The sequence below is a fragment of the Toxorhynchites rutilus genome, chromosome 3 (assembly GCF_029784135.1).
Source record: "Toxorhynchites rutilus septentrionalis strain SRP chromosome 3, ASM2978413v1, whole genome shotgun sequence".
In the NCBI taxonomy this organism is placed as follows: Eukaryota; Metazoa; Arthropoda; class Insecta; order Diptera; family Culicidae; genus Toxorhynchites; species Toxorhynchites rutilus.
The window spans coordinates 300,874,469-300,894,559 of NC_073746.1; the positions used below are offsets into that span (position 1 = coordinate 300,874,469).

The 20,091-nt window shown below is 40.9% G+C and overlaps 1 protein-coding gene across 5 annotated transcripts in view; it reads right to left on the minus strand.

The window, feature by feature from the left end:
- LOC129775059 (DENN domain-containing protein Crag) overlaps positions 1-20,091 on the minus strand; it is an 84,132-nt gene continuing 64,041 nt past the window's right edge. For 4 of the 5 annotated variants that reach the window (XM_055779262.1, XM_055779264.1, XM_055779263.1 and 1 more), the window contains exons 8-12: positions 10,435-10,518; positions 9,901-10,303; positions 9,405-9,842; positions 1,452-1,630; positions 1-1,395 (exon numbers count right to left, since the gene is read on the minus strand). In XM_055779262.1, the coding sequence (XP_055635237.1) occupies positions 1,077-1,395; positions 1,452-1,630; positions 9,405-9,842; positions 9,901-10,303; positions 10,435-10,518 (1,423 nt within the window). In that variant the 3' untranslated portion in view covers positions 1-1,076. The remainder of the gene's footprint in view (positions 1,396-1,451; positions 1,631-9,404; positions 9,843-9,900; positions 10,304-10,434; positions 10,519-20,091) is intronic. The other variant, XM_055779261.1, reaches the window with a different exon arrangement.

The following is a 20,091-nucleotide window of genomic DNA, read 5'->3' on the forward strand; positions in this document are numbered from 1 at the left end:
TCCTTTTCCGTAGTATTTATTCTAGAGTTTTATACTTTCGTCAAAGTCAGTTCATTGTCGTTCTTCTCACAAAAATAACATTCACCGACTCCTTGTACCACTTACAAAAAAAAACGAAAGCTATAACAACCCAAAGAAAGAGTACATCAAATACAGAGTAAATAGAATATTTTATATATCTCTCAATAGTTCTTCTTGTGTTGTCTCTTTCCTGTTTCTTTTCTAACACGAGGTGGCTGTGATTAACCATTTTATAACACTACAATACCTACTAACACCTAAATAATCTGCTCTTATACAGTAAAACGTGAATTTAAAAAAAAGTAATGATGAATGGAAACGAAGAACGACGGGTCAAGATCACTGCTCACAGAGATAAGGGTGAACTGCAAAACGTTATGTATACCTATTTATATGCGTGTGTAGAGTTGTTGCATTACCATCGGAAGCAGATAAAAAGATTCCTACAGCAAAAACAACAAATCGCATACTTCTTGTTCTGTTTGTTTCTCTCTGTTTTTATCACAAATTTCTTCGGAACGGACATTTTGCTCTACTCGTTTGATTAATAATACGTTGCTACCGATCTGTCGGTAGACATCTCGGTAATATAGCTTGTGATGGTTTGCTGTCGGGCTGCTAGTTCATAACTAAGACTGTCCCCACAGTTGAGCTAGCTTGAAAAACTAATTTCGTTGTTCTTCAACGAACCGTTCCTACGGCGAAAGAAGCGGCGGAAGGGAGCACAGAATATTTTGTAGTGTAAGTAGAATAATTTTATGCTCACTATAAAGATGGTTTGTCGCCTTTTTTTCATTGGTTACGCGATGAGTTGCGAAGTTTCGCTATCATAAAGGGGGGAAATTCTCTATCTACTAATTTTTATTGTTGTCCATAGGGAGGTTTTATTTTAAAATTTCTAAAATGTAAAGTCTGCCGGCGACTTACCTAACGGGTGAAGGTAACTCGACGCTCTTAGCGATACGACCGCCCCTCTCGAACTACCTGGTACCGTTTCTTAGTGGCATCAAAGTGCTCAGTCCATATCCACTAAAGTCGCCCCGCTTCGGCTGTGGTCAGGGTAGCATTAGCGGTCTGAAGTAGGCTCGACAGAATATAGCGGACGATGAAGGGGGCAAATCTTGGCTCCGGTAGAAGGTGTTGCACTCCTTCTCGGTCAGTTTGTCGAACACCGCTGCGTACTCCCGATGGAAGGAAATGAGATCGATGTTTGGGCGACCGATCGCGATAAATGCCAGGAACAGAATGTCACGGTAGATTGAGTGGGTGCGATCGACGCCCCGGTGTTTAAGCTTGTGGCGCTCGTTAGCTAACCGTTTGACTGGGGTCAGTAAATCGTTGCAACGAATCGATGCGATCACTTGTTGCATGACACTGAAAAAAAGGGAGTTGATGGTTTGCCTAGATCCTATGATCGACGGGTTACTTACGCTCGATTAATCGATGTTTGATCGGTGAGTAGCGCTTTCAGTAGCGGACTAGCCGGCTGATTTTGTCTCCACAGCATATACATCGCTGGCCCTGCTTCCGAGTGCAGCCGTGGGTTGTCCCATAGACAGTGAACCGAAACGGTCTTCAGAGTACTCAATGGATCCACATTCTCTCCTTCCTGGAAACGATTGATATGTTAGAAAAAAAATATGGGTGAATTATACCTATGACTTAATCGCAAGATTGACATAGGATTACCGTTGGCTTAACAATTTTTTGTGTGCATTGATTAGATTATTGATTGAACTATCGATTGAATGAAACAATTTCCGAATTCAATTTAATTGAACATATGTACTTTGTAAGTAAAGAGTTTGAGCAAATCCCAATTGGGTCAATTCATGCATTGTGATAGACTACGTTCTTCGTCGCAAGTAAATCTAATGACTAAGTCATGATGATGAGTATGGCATGACATACCTTGGTCATTTCATTCATTTATCGTGGACTTACAAAATATGTGAACGAAAGAATTATCAAATGATTTTTAACATTTAGAAGAATGCGTTTGTTCATCTGCCTACTAAACGTCACTTCTTTCTTGCAAATCCCGTTCGTTTGTTAAATCAGTATTCACGTTTTTTGGATAATTCGATCACATGTCGTATTGATTCTACTGCTCAATCTATTATAGATGGAATTGAGTCATTGAGAATTATGAATATGAGTCATGAAGATTCATAATATTTCATTTTATCACAAAAATCTGATGCGATTAGAGATGACGGTTAATCGTTCGATTAATTCAAATATCTGCAATTTTAATCGAGTAATTTTGTATCGAATAATGAAAAATCAAAATATGAATACATCGAATAATTATCACAGTAATCGCAAATAATGAAAAAGGGAACCTTTTGTTTTAAATACAGTGCAAAATTTGTATAACCGTCATGGTGTTTTGTCGAAATTCATCGAATATGCTAAACCATTTACGGTTGAGCATAAAAATTATTCCCTGGTCGTGGAGGAGACTGGAACGAACAATTCAGCGTCTGCAGGAGTAAAAAGCGGAATTGAAGGAGGTGGTCTAAGCTCCCGTACTAAAGTGGTTGTATTCAAATTCAGAGTTCCAAGGAAAATATACCATACTAGTGATCAGTGGCGTCGATCGAAGCATTTGCACCCGGGGCGGAAAAGTCGAATATTTAAAAATGGCCACAATCGATAGTCGAATAAACGAAAAATTCAGATATCTCCAGATGCGAGTTTAGGGGAGCGTGGAAGATAATAATTGATTTTCAGACGGAATGAACACTTTTTTTGATTTTAGATGGCTTTCCAGCAAATGAGAAATGTCAGTCTAACTAATTATTTCTCTCAGTGTGACGATTAATCGATTATGTGGGGTGACTAATCATATCGAATAACAAACTGCTGAAAAGTATTCGATTAGTTGATGAACGATCAATATTAAAAATCGGGGATCACTATGTACAGTTGCCCATATTGCCGCAACCCTCAAAACACTCGTTTAGGATGTTCGTCACCCAAATGGAATACAGGGCGTGCGTTAACTGGGCTGCAAAGCAGTTATGTATCAATAATAGACGTCATTATAATCAATAATCAATAATCAATTTCCAATAAATCGAATAAATTTCCATCTTCCAATAAATCAATTCTCGCGTATATTTAGAAAATTCGCATTGGCTGATTCTCTTTATCAACATTCTTTTTTATTTATAACTAAGCGGTAAAAGCGTTTCCTGATGTGTTCGACAACCAGGAGTGTAAAAGGGAACATCGTTTATTGAACTATGTGGCAAAACTGGCGCAAAATATGTCTGCAAGGTTATCGAAAGAAAAAGTCAATGAAGAGAATCGATCGATGTAGATTGGTCTCCAGGGTGTCGACTATAAATCCAAAAAAAAAATCAATAATACTCTCTTATTTTCCAGTAATTTATTTGAACAATTCCAGAAGTAGACTTGTAATCGAATTAGTAGTGATCCCAGATAAAATAACAAGATTTGTCTGTCGTAAAATAAAAAGCTAAAAAAAGTAAAAAAAAGTAGAAAGCTACTCGAATTCAAGAGATTTTTTTCTCCATTTTGAAAGTCCAGGTGAAGCTCGCGTAATATGACCAATTCACGTAGATACCGTCCATCTACACAGGAAGAAGTTTGTTCAAATACAGGGGCTTTCAGATTAAACGCTCATGCAAAAAAAATCGAATAGTTCCTTATAAATTTGTTTTTCGCTCCGTCGATGGTAACACTGCGTTCCCAACTTCGGGACGATAATATTCGGCTACTCGTTCAGTCTGATCGGATAGTTTTTAGTGTCAAGATATACATTTTACAAGATCGTATATTTTTAGTGAAATTGTATTACTCGAGCAACCGAAGCCTTAATGAAACTTTGTCCTATTATGGTAAGAATTTCAACATTTCTCGTCGTCGATTACTTCCCCTGAGGGTACGTGAAGGACCGTAGCTATGTTAACAAGCCACAAAATTTGGATGAACTTAAAGAAATAATAACTCGGATTTTCAACAACACCGAAGAGTTGTGTATGAAGAATTTTGTTCAGATTTAAAACGCGTTATCGAAAAAAGGGGTGGTCACATCGAAAATGTCCTAAAATAAGCTTTATTTTCTTTTTTTAAATAAAAATCGGTTCACTTCTGTAGAAGTTATTAAAATTTGTTGCGTGAGCGTTTTATCTGAAAGACCCTGTACAATATTAGATCATCAGCGTCAGTGCTTGGAAATATCTGTATTACATCAATCTTTTCAGCTGAATTTCCGACCACATTCGATCATTATACCATTGCATTCGGGATACCGAAAATGAACCAACGCCAAACCTCACAATTACAGCAAGCTCCTCACAGTTGATTCATCCAGTTATGTTCATTCTCTTTTTCGTTCTGTTCTGCGTTCACGGAATGTGAGCAAAAGAAAATATCCCTAGTTTTGTCATTCATTGATATGAATATACCAGTTCATTCACTATCAGCACCGTTCTCGGACACTGACGAAACGGAGAAATTCTTTGAGGAAGATAACGAAGTACAGAATGCTCATAATAGTGACAAACAATTAAATTGTCCAAGCATGCAAGGTTTCCGTCTCAGTTAAAATGCTTCCATTTTACATATTGAATATGCAATTCCAATTCCATTTATCAGAAAAAGACTCCAATTCCGATGTAATAAAATACCGTCTTGACTCAAATTTCAAACATTTAGTTTTTGAGTCAAATTCCGAACAGACGAACATAAAATGGTGGTGTCTAAGATAGGACCGCAGTGGGAATATTTCGAGCTTCCTTTTGCAAACGGATAAAACTGTGCTATAGGATTAGCGGATGAAATTGCCAACATCCAGCTTTGGCTGACAAAGTTTGCATTCGCTACTCGGATCGATTCTGCAGAATGCCTCCTCGCCGTCCAAGCCTATGCAATCCTTAGCTGTGAGTGTGCATTCAGATCTTCCTCTTTTGTTTGCATTTCCGCTTGCGCCACCGATTTGCGTTGCCCTATCGGAGTGACTTCAAAAATAACGGAATAAGCAAGGCACTGACTCAATGAGAAAATCACACACATATCGGGATATTGAAAATGAACAGTCACAACATTCCTGGCAATTCAATGGTAATGAATAAATGTGAATGAATTCTCATGACACGAGCTTTAAGGAAAGCTCAGATCGCACAGAATGAATATGAATGAACACAGTTGTAAATTTGTTTGCCGTCGAATGAATGACAGCAGCATCGACAAGCAAAATAAACGCGTTACACTTATAAAAATATATTTTCAATATTACTTAACAAGCTCAATATTTCCAAGCCCTAATCAGCGTAGATTAGTTCACAGCCATCGCCAAGGAACCCACTCAAGTTTTCAAACCCTGACACACAGATACGAGCTGAGCCATTCAACTAGTGGTCAATTTTATCGAACGCAACATTTAGATCGGTATATAGCACGTTTACTTCAGCTTTAGCTTCCAGTTGTACAAAACAAGTAAATGATAAATCTTGCGAATTAGTTGAAACCGACAACCAGGTATGAACCCATGTTGGTCAAGATGAATATAACATTTCACTCCAGTGAGCATGATTTGGCTAACTATAGTTTTGAACAATTTCGATGCAGCTGACAAACTCTTGATTCCACGATAATTCCGAGCATTTCGTCTGTCACCAGTTTTGAACACGGGAAACATAACTGATTGTTTATTGATTAAAGGGTGTGTCACATCAAATTGCATCACGGAAAAAACGCTGTAGAAATTTAATTTTTAGGAATTATATCTTCAGCTTTCGCTTATAATCAGATAAGAGTGTATAGATCATGTTGGCCATGCTTCACTGTCAATTTTTCGTAAATTTGGAAAAATGTCGTCGAACGAAAAAGAGCGTCGTGAATTAATCCTGTGCACTCATTTCGAGAATCCGGAGTTGTCACATCAGGACATCGGTAAGATGCTGGGAATCGTCCAATCCACGGTCAGCAGAGTACTAAAACGATACTTCGAGAACCTCACCATCGACCGGAAGGTGAAGAACGGCAAAAATGGATGCTCCGTCAGTGAAAAAGATCACAAGCGCGTAGTTAAGCAGTTTAGACGGGATCCGAGAAGTTCGGTCCGGGATGTCGCCAATAAGCTGAATTTGTCAAGTTCATTCCTCCAGCGGACCAAGCAGCGGGAGGGCCTGCGTACATACAAGGTTCAGAAGGATCCTAACCGCGACGAAAGGCAAAACATGGTGGGGAAGACGCGAGCCCGGAAGCTGTACACCGAAATGCTGACGAAGCCGCTTTGCCTGGTAATGGACGACGAAACCTACGTCAAAGCGGACTTTCGTCAGCTGCCGGGCCTGTTGTTCTTCTCCGCAGAGGACAAATTCAGCGTTCCGGAGGAGATTCGCAAGCAGAAACTATCCAAGTTTGCCAAAAAGTACATGGTGTGGCAAGCGATCTGCTCTTGCGGAAAGCGGAGCGCCCCCTTCGTGATGACCGGCACGGTAAACGGGCAGGTTTACCTTAAGGAGTGCCTACAGAAACGCTTACTACCACTATTGAAGCAGCACGAGGGCCCGACCATCTTCTGGCCGGATCTCGCTTCGTACCACTATTCAAAGCACGTGTTGGAGTGGTACGAAGCCAACGGGGTCGCCTTCGTGCCAAAGGAAATGAACCCGCCCAACGCGCCGGAGCTTCGCCCTATAGAGAAATATTGGGCGATTATGAAGCAGGCCCTCCGGACGAACCCAAAAGTTGTCAAATCGGAGGCGGACTTCAAGAGAAAATGAATTTCTGTTCAAAGAAAAACTACAACCTGACGTTGTACAGAACCTTATGGACGGGGTAAAGAGGAAGGTGCGAGCATACGGGCTTGGGCTCGAAGTATGAATAAAAAGAAAATGCCAAAAGTTGTTCAATAGTTTTTATTTTACTGTCTAAAATTTTCAAAAGGATCGGTCTACTGGGCGAATTTCTACAGCGTTTTTTCCGTGATGCAATTTGATGTGACACACCCTTTAATCAATGTTCGATCTTGATGTTTGATGGTGATTTTTCGGGAAATTTGTGTTGTTCAAATGAGCGATTGAAAATCTTACTCAAAGGGTAGACTTAGGAGGCAGAACACTGTCGAAACACATCGGTGGGAATACCATGGGGTCCATGGGGTTGCGAAAAAGTATTCTTTAGTTTGTTAGTAGCGTCAAGAACCATATGAGTGATTTCGAACATATCTAAATCCACTATAGCGGTAGGCACATCCCTGATTGCTTGTTCTACTTCGTATTCGGTTACGGCTCAGGTTTGATTGGACCCTTAACACAAATGATTTGTACAATCTACAATCAACCTACGATAACCCTTACTGGAAGAGTGAAACGCACTCACTGATTCCTCTGTGCGATGACGCCGAAGTCGTCGCTGTCGCGTTCGCTTTAGTCATCGCAATTCAGCACTGCTCCAAGCGGGTGAGACATGACGCTAGTGGGTACATTCAATGTTCATCACTGATAAATGTGTGAGTAAAACTTTTCGGCTATATTATCAGCACAATTAGAATTCAAGATAAGATTCCAATCTGTGATTGAGAGATAGTGGAATACGTCGAATTCTAGTATTCTGTAGTTGGTACGTTTTTGTCAAAGTTCTTAGGAGCGTCTTCACCCGGGAACGGGATTGAAATCGATATCACTAACGGGGGGTGATGAGTATCAGCGCGAAGCAACGGTGCAGAAGATTCGCTTGAAATTCTATAATTTTTTTTATAAATTTTTGCAATTCTATTTTTCCTTACGCAAACATCTGACAAACACCAGAAAAAGCAGCCCCATGACATCGCCTATCTTACTGGTTGTGCTCGGAAAGTGCCAGCATCTCAACTGCCAGTGGTGTTCAATTACTGTCGAAGTGGAACCCACACTTCAGCGCATTTAACATTCGAGATGTTGGCATCAAATAAATTGCAGCTCAGCATGGGGAATTCCCTGATTCGTCCTGATTTTCAATGCCTTGTTTAAATTCCCTGATTTTCAAGGGTTTTCCAGGTAGTCGACACCCTGTCTTGGTCTTGAAGTATGTGCTGGGGAAACATATTCCGGTCTGCACAAATCCAAGCGAGCGCAATGTCGATTTCCCCAGGGAAACACATTCCGGCGATCGTACAATAATAAATGAGTAGATTCCCGAGCCGACACCCGTTCATATACAGATTTGTGTGATTTCAAAGCAATTTTTAGGTTACTGAACCAATTTTCGGGTCAATAAGTAACACGCATATAACGACATTTTGGGCCTGATCACGAACGCCACTCCACGGTGAAAACGAAATGAAGTGTATACAAGGTCTTATATATCTTGCCATCAATGGCTAGCACAATCCTGGTTCATCGAGTGGTGCTCACTACAGGGGGAACGCATTTGATTTATATGTATCTGTGTGCATGTGCGTGTACCTGTGCAAGGGCGTATATGTTTGCGTATTGAAGATGACTTTAACTTTGACTTGGACGTTGACTTTGATCGTTAACAGTTGACGTTTGCGTGTGCATTTGGATGTGTACTTTATTTGTCTAACTCCACACGCGTCGCTCTAAGGCTAAGTTATTACCACTCAAATATTATCTAACTCTCGCTTAAGTCCTATCTGCTCTTTATCAAACTTTATTCTCTTTTTTCGTTCTTCTTCACGTACCCATTGACATGTGCCAACACTACCATTCACGATCGTATTGTAGAATTTCATGCCATTTTCGGTCTTTTAGATCCGGAGTCTTTTAACGAACCGGAAGTCATCATCCTCGGTTTTAAAATGACTTCGGATATCCTACTTCCGCTGGTTATACACCCGCAACGAATTACCCGAATCGTATGGGGTTCCCTTTTTTTTGTCATTCAATACTATTACCAGCATACCGGAAACAAGAATCGATTCTCTATTGTGGAATCTACGTTCATCTTTTGTTGACAAAAAATAGAAGAAAGCTCATTTGTATGTTCAACAGTCCGAAAGTCAGGTGTTGCTTCGTCACAAAAGTAATTGACAGACAACAATCAAATCTACCTTTAAAACATTCTCCAACTGATGATTCTTGTAGTAAATTTTCTAAATTTCACTAAAACATAGTTTAATTTTGTGTGTTGCATACATAAAAACGCAAAAAAAATGTTGTGTTGAGTCAAAATATTACCACGTCACGCTGGAATGGATCGTATTCTTTGCGTGACGTGACAACATGAAATAAAAATTAAATTCGTCGCATAAAAACCAATTTGGTTTCAAGAAATTTATGATATAACTAGTGCTTATTCAAATTACGTATCCATTTTTTTCCTAAAACTATATTAGAAATTTGGTTCTTTGGCGCGTAACCTCATGGAATGGGTCTATTGTTCGTTATTGTTTGTTATCGTACCTTTTTGGGTAGGCAGAGATTTGGTAAATGCGTGCTGACATCGATTCGCTCCATGAACCACACCAGGTTCCAGTAGATGATGGGATGATCCTCAACAAAGCTTCCCTTCGCCAACGCGAGGTCGCCTTCCTCGCCAAGAATGTTCTCCAGCTCCTTGCGCAGTACCAGCGGGTTTAGATATGGCACACTGATGGCATCACCGGCCCCTTGTTGCTGCTTGGCCGCCGACTGAGCTAGTCGTTGCTCTTCCGAGATGATGTGCACGTTGAGGAATGGTACCGTCACTTTGCCGCAGGCATGACAGCTGGTGTTGAGGTTTGAGTCCTCCGCTGACCATCCGGCCATCACATCTTCATCGTATAGCAGGACCGAACAGTTGTGACACTGCGAGCAGGACGTGATCTGGATCACAAAGTCCGACTCGCTGGGCTCGGATAGCTAAAAACATATTCGATAATCAACATTGATCTGTAGTGAAAGAATAACTCAAGCATACTTCCGGCATCGACGGATATATATTGTCCGGTAGCGTGGGATATGTGTTCAAGCTATTGCTCGACGTTGTGTTCTCGCCCAGGGGAACCAAATTGTTATAGCTGGACTTGCGCGATTCGCTGAATCGGCCCCACAGATCGAACTCACTGGATACTCGTCGCGATCGGTTCCCGTTCCCGTTGCTACCATCTTCGTTCAGCAAATCACTTTCCGAGCCGTGACCCTCCCGTTCAAGGCCGTTACCATTGCTGATGATTCCACCACCGGTTTTAACGGGTGTGGTGTTGGCCGAAATAGCTTCCTTTATTTCGTCCAGCTTCTTCGCTACCGACGTGGCGGCGTTCTTGATGCTGCTGAGACCACCCTGCAAAATCTCGTTGGACTTCTTACCCGTCAGGCTGGGACTGCGAGAGGGAAAGCAGTAAATGTTAGTTTTGATCAGTGCAATAAACTCAAAGGGAACGGGATGAGAAAAACCAACGACACGAGCAAATAAAAAAATACGCAAATGACAATGCAAATCGCGTGCACTTACCTGACGCTAGAAATGCTCTCTATCACATTCGTCGACAGGGATTTGAAATCTTTTTTCATGGATAAACGTGCAGGTGAGTAACGGCTAACGAAAAATACAGATGATTATGGATGGAATAAAAAACAACAATTGAATATAAAAACCCATAAAAACGATGAGATAAATTATATCGATGATTTAGTTGAATTTTGCATGCATCACTCCAAAATAGAACTCTAAATGACACCGACTGTACAACAACATCCAGAAGTACGAAACGGGGTTAAGACGATGAGTAGTTAGGCTTGGATTTTGGCACTGACTAATTCAGGGTATCGACTCAAAAAACTAAATAAATTTTCCTGATAAGTAATACTCCAGATGTAGACTAGTAATCAAATTTACTGATAGTTCTGCGGTTTATTATCTGTGTGTTCTGTGGGTGAATACTTTGAAAATTTAATAAGCTAGAACAAAAAAATTTATAAACGTTTGTCGATAACTTTTATAACTGACAAGTGGCGTAAAATATAACTAATCTATAACTATAGATCAAAGATACCACAAAGAGTAACCCATGGAACTGCCTGTTTTGGGCCAATTTTCCCACACCAAACCATGAGAATCAGCCCCAAACCATAACTTCGATTCATTCGGCGGCTTGTTAAAATGATTCCTTGCGAAAAGAAGTCGTTTATCTTGTTGATCATCAGTCGCTTCCTAACAAAAAAACGTTCTGCTATGCGTCATCGAATGGTGCATGGGCAAATCTAACCTTTGTTTTATTCCACGAATGATTGTGCGTAGATCTGTTCTGATTTCACGGATGATCAAGTTGTCCGCTCGTATTTTCGATACTCTTCCCGGTCGGTTGATTAGTAACACTTACAAGCTGTTGATGCTTCAGAATAATATTCTGAATTGCTCTACAACTTATTCCATATTTCTTAGCTATTTTTCGTTAGGATTCGTTACGTTTCAAGTCACGCTAAATAAGATATCAGACCTTCATTGAAAATTTGTGTCCGCCCACCTTTTCACAGCTTCAAAAACAATTCACTTGTCGCAAGATGTTGCGTTTAGGGCTTAACAAGTTGTTTCTACTTGCTTGTTTGAGGTATCAGAATCGAGGGGAGCACCAATAAAAATACTGACTGACTGACTGATATTGATTTATAGAGACTTTAAACTCTAAGAGATCATTCAACAACTTCAATCCAAACTCTTTCTCCAACTGCCTTGACTAAGACATTTCATTGTCGTACGTCGCACCTCAGCAAACCGTGTCTGCTACCGGCACCACCAAACGAATAGCTGTTGATGATGAAAAGTACATAAAATATTCGTACGGTAGTGGGAAAAATTTACTATTTTTATTTTGAATGTATGGGAAAAATCGACCCTAAAATTTCAAAAAGTTACCCTGTACAAAATGTTCACAAGGTAACTTTGACACATACGATGAGTCTCGAAGTTTTGGCAGGAGTACCCCCGCTTACTCTTCGGTTCACAGAATTATCCTACAGATTTCTCATCCGTTGCAAGATCATGAATCCATTGGTGATTGATAACTTCGAAAATCTACTCCAACTGACTCCTCAGTCAAGTTTTATGTCTTTATACCATGAGTACCTTACCCACGACGTGCACCCTTCACCAGGCATCTCCAACCAAGTTTGCTTCCCATACTTCTGCAATTCCTCTGTCATTTTTGATCTGTCCATGCGACAAAAAATCCATGGAATCCCAGATCATCTACGCTCAGATTCTATTCCGCCGATATTTTCGGCAGAATATGGGGGTAAAGTTAGATCTGATAAAATGTTCTTTACTGACGGTTCATTCATAAACGGGTCCACTGGCTTCGGCATCTTCAATGAAAATTCCAGTGCCTCTTTCAAACTCAAAGATCCTTGTTCCGTGTATGTCGCTGAACTGGGTGCGATATATTACGCATTAGGGATCATTGAAACATTGCCCATCGACCACTATTTTATTTTTTCAGACAGTCTCAGCTCAATAGAGGCAATCCGCTCAATGAAAGTTGATAAACGCTCATCTTATTTCCTAACAAGAATAAGACAACTATTGAGTGTTTTGGTCGAAAAATTATTCAAGATTACCTTAGCATGGGTTCCCTCTCATTGCTCGATTCCGGGGAATGAGAAAGCGGACTCGTTAGCTAAGGTGGGCGCTTTAGAAGGCACACTTTTTGAAAGGCAAATTGCTTATAATGAATTTTTCCACATTCCTCGTCAGTATACGCTCGTAAGTTGGCAGCGCATGTGGAGTGAAGATGAGTTCGGTCGTTGGTTACACACGATTATCCCTAAGGTCTCGACGAGTGCATGGTTCAAGGGATTGAATGTAGGTCGTGATTTCATTCGCGTGATATCTCGGCTTATGTCCAATCACTACAACCTAAACGCGCATCTCTATCGCATTGGGCTAGCAGCAAACAATCTTTGTGATTGTGGCGATGGCTACCACGACATCGAGCATGTTGTCTGGTCGTGTATCCGGTTCCATGCTGCTCGCTCTCAGCTCTCTAGAGCACTGAGAGCACAAGGCAGACAATCGGATATTCCCGTCCGGAATATCTTAGGTAGCCGTGATCCTGATCTTCTGCTTCATCTATACCTGTTCCTCAGAAACGCCGATGTCAACGTTTAGTGATGTTTCCTTCGTTGTGTCCCCGTTTCATATCCCTCCTATCCGATCGATAAACTTTTGCTTAGTCGCGGCAATACATACACACACTCTTTACAGATACACGGGCCAAAGGTTGTGCAGTCCACTGATCATTCAACAAGAGCCAAAGGTTGTACCGCTTATGACAACTCTACACGAGCTGATGATTGCGCCGGCTAGTGACCATTCTATCCTGGATTCCTCGAGTCGAGAAAGACGCACCACGCTAGATATGGGGTACACACTAGGGGGGGCGGATTAATGGTCAGCTGCATCCCAATAGGAGGTATCCCGCGTCGGGCACACGTACAGAGCATCGAAGACTGCAACATACCAATTATGAGAACACTTGTAATACTAACCTCGAGCCAACCGCGAGTAATCGGTTACATATTACTAACATAGTTGTAAGCAAACATTGCCGAAATATTGAACTCCCGGCCCCGTTAGGCTGACGCCATATAAGCCTTAATAAAAATATATATTTTGGATAAAAAAAAATTTTTCACCACCTCGAAAAAACACCCTATGCCGAATTTCAGCTCAATCGGACTTAAGGGAGAGTGGCGCAAAGCGGTCAAAGTCTGAGTTTTATGAAAATCGAAAAATCACCCAAGGGAGGAGTAAGGGGCTGTCCACATACAACGTGGACAGTTTTAGGGTGGGTAGGGGGTATGAAAATGTCCACGCTTGTCCACGGAGGGGGCAGAGGGTATAGGTTATGTCCATGTGGACACGAAAAATGAATATTTTTTCAAATAAATGGCGAACACGAAATTATTGTGACACATTCAACATGGCATAACTTTTTTACCATTGGGTACCAAATTTTGCACACTTTCTCATTGATGTGTATTGTCTACATGCTGTCAAACTCGAAGTCGTGTTTTTCGATTCAACGAAAATGGAGGTGAACCAACGCGAGTCGAGAGAACAAATTCTTCCCAAACACCTGGAATTTCCTGACCTGTCACACCGGCAGTTGGGAAAAATGTTGAACATTCACCATTCAACCGTCTCCAGAGTGTTGAAGCGGTTCCAGGAGCGGTTGACGTTGGACCACGGCAAAGGAGCTGGAAGAAAACCGGGACCGGAGAACAAAAAGACGGAGGGAAAGGTGAAGCGGATGATTAAAGCAAATCCCAACGTCTCAAGCCGTGATTTGGCTAAAGAGATCGGCATGTCGCAGAGCTACGTCCAGAATGCAAAGAAGAGAGCTGGACTACATACATACAAGGTACAGAACTTCCCAAACCGCGATGAGCGGCAACAATCAACGGCTAAAATTCGGGCACGGAAGCTCTACGAGAAGATGCTGACAAAATATGGCGGCTGTGTGATGGACGACGAAACGTATATAAAAGCCGATTTTAAACAAATTCCGGGGTTGGAGTTTTTCACCGGCAAGAGCAAGTTCGATGTGGACGACAAATTTGAGAAGAAGAAAATGTCGAAGTTCGCCTCCAAATATCTCGTTTGGTAGGCCATCTGCTCTTGCGGACTGAGGAGTGAGTCTTTCGTGACAAAGGGCATAGTAAATGGCGAGATCTACAAATCTGAGTGCCTCGAGAAGCGCCTTTGCCGTTCTTGCAGCAGCACGACGAAGCTCCGCTATTTTTGCCAGATTTGGCATCATGCCACTATTCTAAAAGTGTCCTGGAGTGGTATGAGACCAATTCTGTCCATTTTGTTCCAAAGGACATGAACCCGCCAAACTGTCCGGAGTACCCCCGCTTACTCTTCGGTTCACAGAATTATCCTACAGATTTCTCATCCGTTGCAAGATCATGAATCCATTGGTGATTGATAACTTCGAAAATCTACTCCAACTGACTCCTCAGTCAAGTTTTATGTCTTTATACCATGAGTACCTTACCCACGACGTGCACCCTTCACCAGGCATCTCCAACCAAGTTTGCTTCCCATACTTCTGCAATTCCTCTGTCATTTTTGATCTGTCCATGCGACAAAAAATCCATGGAATCCCAGATCATCTACGCTCAGATTCTATTCCGCCGATATTTTCGGCAGAATATGGGGGTAAAGTTAGATCTGATAAAATGTTCTTTACTGACGGTTCATTCATAAACGGGTCCACTGGCTTCGGCATCTTCAATGAAAATTCCAGTGCCTCTTTCAAACTCAAAGATCCTTGTTCCGTGTATGTCGCTGAACTGGGTGCGATATATTACGCATTAGGGATCATTGAAACATTGCCCATCGACCACTATTTTATTTTTTCAGACAGTCTCAGCTCAATAGAGGCAATCCGCTCAATGAAAGTTGATAAACGCTCATCTTATTTCCTAACAAGAATAAGACAACTATTGAGTGTTTTGGTCGAAAAATTATTCAAGATTACCTTAGCATGGGTTCCCTCTCATTGCTCGATTCCGGGGAATGAGAAAGCGGACTCGTTAGCTAAGGTGGGCGCTTTAGAAGGCACACTTTTTGAAAGGCAAATTGCTTATAATGAATTTTTCCACATTCCTCGTCAGTATACGCTCGTAAGTTGGCAGCGCATGTGGAGTGAAGATGAGTTCGGTCGTTGGTTACACACGATTATCCCTAAGGTCTCGACGAGTGCATGGTTCAAGGGATTGAATGTAGGTCGTGATTTCATTCGCGTGATATCTCGGCTTATGTCCAATCACTACAACCTAAACGCGCATCTCTATCGCATTGGGCTAGCAGCAAACAATCTTTGTGATTGTGGCGATGGCTACCACGACATCGAGCATGTTGTCTGGTCGTGTATCCGGTTCCATGCTGCTCGCTCTCAGCTCTCTAGAGCACTGAGAGCACAAGGCAGACAATCGGATATTCCCGTCCGGAATATCTTAGGTAGCCGTGATCCTGATCTTCTGCTTCATCTATACCTGTTCCTCAGAAACGCCGATGTCAACGTTTAGTGATGTTTCCTTCGTTGTGTCCCCGTTTCATATCCCTCCTATCCGATCGATAAACTTTTGCTTAGTCGCGGCAATACATACACACACTCTTTACAGATACACGGGCCAAAGGTTGTGCAGTCCACTGATCATTCAACAAGAGCCAAAGGTTGTACCGCTTATGACAACTCTACACGAGCTGATGATTGCGCCGGCTAGTGACCATTCTATCCTGGATTCCTCGAGTCGAGAAAGACGCACCACGCTAGATATGGGGTACACACTAGGGGGGGCGGATTAATGGTCAGCTGCATCCCAATAGGAGGTATCCCGCGTCGGGCACACGTACAGAGCATCGAAGACTGCAACATACCAATTATGAGAACACTTGTAATACTAACCTCGAGCCAACCGCGAGTAATCGGTTACATATTACTAACATAGTTGTAAGCAAACATTGCCGAAATATTGAACTCCCGGCCCCGTTAGGCTGACGCCATATAAGCCTTAATAAAAATATATATTTTGGATAAAAAAAAATTTTTCACCACCTCGAAAAAACACCCTATGCCGAATTTCAGCTCAATCGGACTTAAGGGAGAGTGGCGCAAAGCGGTCAAAGTCTGAGTTTTATGAAAATCGAAAAATCACCCAAGGGAGGAGTAAGGGGCTGTCCACATACAACGTGGACAGTTTTAGGGTGGGTAGGGGGTATGAAAATGTCCACGCTTGTCCACGGAGGGGGCAGAGGGTATAGGTTATGTCCATGTGGACACGAAAAATGAATATTTTTTCAAATAAATGGCGAACACGAAATTATTGTGACACATTCAACATGGCATAACTTTTTTACCATTGGGTACCAAATTTTGCACACTTTCTCATTGATGTGTATTGTCTACATGCTGTCAAACTCGAAGTCGTGTTTTTCGATTCAACGAAAATGGAGGTGAACCAACGCGAGTCGAGAGAACAAATTCTTCCCAAACACCTGGAATTTCCTGACCTGTCACACCGGCAGTTGGGAAAAATGTTGAACATTCACCATTCAACCGTCTCCAGAGTGTTGAAGCGGTTCCAGGAGCGGTTGACGTTGGACCACGGCAAAGGAGCTGGAAGAAAACCGGGACCGGAGAACAAAAAGACGGAGGGAAAGGTGAAGCGGATGATTAAAGCAAATCCCAACGTCTCAAGCCGTGATTTGGCTAAAGAGATCGGCATGTCGCAGAGCTACGTCCAGAATGCAAAGAAGAGAGCTGGACTACATACATACAAGGTACAGAACTTCCCAAACCGCGATGAGCGGCAACAATCAACGGCTAAAATTCGGGCACGGAAGCTCTACGAGAAGATGCTGACAAAATATGGCGGCTGTGTGATGGACGACGAAACGTATATAAAAGCCGATTTTAAACAAATTCCGGGGTTGGAGTTTTTCACCGGCAAGAGCAAGTTCGATGTGGACGACAAATTTGAGAAGAAGAAAATGTCGAAGTTCGCCTCCAAATATCTCGTTTGGTAGGCCATCTGCTCTTGCGGACTGAGGAGTGAGTCTTTCGTGACAAAGGGCATAGTAAATGGCGAGATCTACAAATCTGAGTGCCTCGAGAAGCGCCTTTGCCGTTCTTGCAGCAGCACGACGAAGCTCCGCTATTTTTGCCAGATTTGGCATCATGCCACTATTCTAAAAGTGTCCTGGAGTGGTATGAGACCAATTCTGTCCATTTTGTTCCAAAGGACATGAACCCGCCAAACTGTCCGGAGCTGCGCCCGGTGGAGCAGTACTGAGCAATAATGAAGCGGGAACTTAGGAAGAGCAAGAAGACAGTCAAAGACGAGAACGACATGTTAAGAAAATGGAAAAAAAACTGAGAAACTGGTACCGGATGACACTGTGTAAAGACTTTGATGAAGGCCATCAAGCGAAAATGCGTTCAATTTTACACTCAAGGCTCCATCGATTAACTTTTCTATTGATTTTTGAAGTAAATATATGTATAAAACTACCCTAAAATTTTGGTTTGATTCTAAACATTATAAGAAAATTGGCATGACATTTTCGGTGTCGCAATAATTTCGTGTTCGCCCTTTATAATCACCGATACATTCTAAATTAAATAAAAACTGTTCCATATTTAAGAATTTTAAAACTTTCCGCCCAACTTGAATATTCCGTTTATATTAATAAACGAATTGAGCTGCCTGAGAGTGCTTCATATATCATTGAACTTCTGTAATATCATTGAACTTCTTCACTGAAATCTATATTCTAAAAATAACTCACGTTAACTCTGAGCGACCGAGATATTTTGTATGATCCTATAACTTTTATAGTTGCGGCTATGCATAGACGTTCTTAGCTCAAACCTCTAAAAAATAAGCGATTCCATAATGGTTAAGTTTCCATGATATTACACATATGATTTTTTTTATCAAATACAATTTTCTATAGAGCTTGTATAGAACTATCGAGAACAATAAGCCTTAGGATAATAAAGTCTGTATATAATGTATTGCAGTTGTAAAATATTTGAATTGATTGATTGGAGTGCCTTTTAGAAGTGAAAAAATATTCAAAATTTTTCGTTCTTTAAGGGTATTATTTTTCCCCAAAAATACATGATAAACATGATTGTTTTTCTATCAACAAAATTAAAGCTCTCCAACCCTTCTACAATTCCTTCCTTGACACCACAATGTTATTCCTATTGTTATCTTAAAATATTTAAAATGTTCTACAACAGAATATTATGGAAAATTTTCTCATCTTTCAAGTGAATTCAATTAAATTGTTCTATGTAGCGTACTTTTGAATTGGGATAAATTTCATGCAAAAACTGGTCTCAAGAAATGTTCAACTTTCATAGTTGAGATCTGAGCTCGATTTCATAGTTGGGAATCAATGAATCGTGAGTTGTCTGATGTAATTCTTCCCCGCGAGCACTTTGGGAGTCATCAAGACACTCAATGCAGAATGGTCTATAAGGATTTGAAAAATAATAAAATTTCTTAATACGCTTTAAATACCCTCTGAAAATTCTCCGAACTATGGCGGAAAAGGTTTTAAATTGCGTTACCGACTAAAGGTGAATCGGAAATCCAGAGTGAAGATGAATCGCCATTATCAGTAATCGATCATATTCCGGAAAGGGCAAAGAATTTTTTCATCCTAAATTTTGAGTAACACTAACTCTGCCATAAAACAATGCAAAACAATGCATCTCTGTAGTAAAATGTTCTACTGGAATTCCATATGAATGAAATGGTAGCAAGTTAATCAAGTTGATTGGATTATTACTGGCGTCTATGTGATATCAACATTTTTTTTGCAAGTGTTTAAAAAATCGTGAACTAAAAATCTATTTGAAAATGTTTTTAAATCCATTTATTTTTATTCGATTGGCGATTGGCAATCACAATTAGTAAAGCTCAAGATCAATCTTTGAAGTTGTGTAGTTTATATTCAGATGCGAATTGTTCCTCACCTGGTCAACTGTACATTGCGTGTTTCCGTGTTAGCAAACCAGATAGCCTTTATATATTCGCTTATAATGGAAAAACAAAAAATATCATATACTCACAAGTATTTCAAAATTAAACTCATATGAAGCATGTTATGCTGCCCATTTCTCGACCATACAAAACCAATGGGTCACAACTGGTACAGGGTACAGCAACTGAAATTTGAAATAAAAACAACTTATCCCCCCTTATCCCCCCCGGTCTGGAAAATCGAAAACAACGAATTTTTGTTTTTTTTTTTGCATTTATGGGAAGCTTATACCCCTTTTCGATATTTGATTTCGTTGAAAAGTTACAGCCAAAAGTATGACCTCACCCCTAACCTCAAGGGATATAGTATTATTGTGCGAATTTTGGAACGCGTTTTTCTCGATACCGTGTTTTTTCAACTGGTGGTAAATTTTTTATCAGGCTTTAAAAATGGATTATCTAAAGCGATACATAGCCGTTTTTTTTATATCTCATTTTTTCGATTTTTTATGAGCTTCTAAACATCGATGTTTTATTAAAAAATAACTCATTTTTAACAAAAAAGGCCGCCATTTCGGCAATTTTTCGAATTTTTAAAAATACC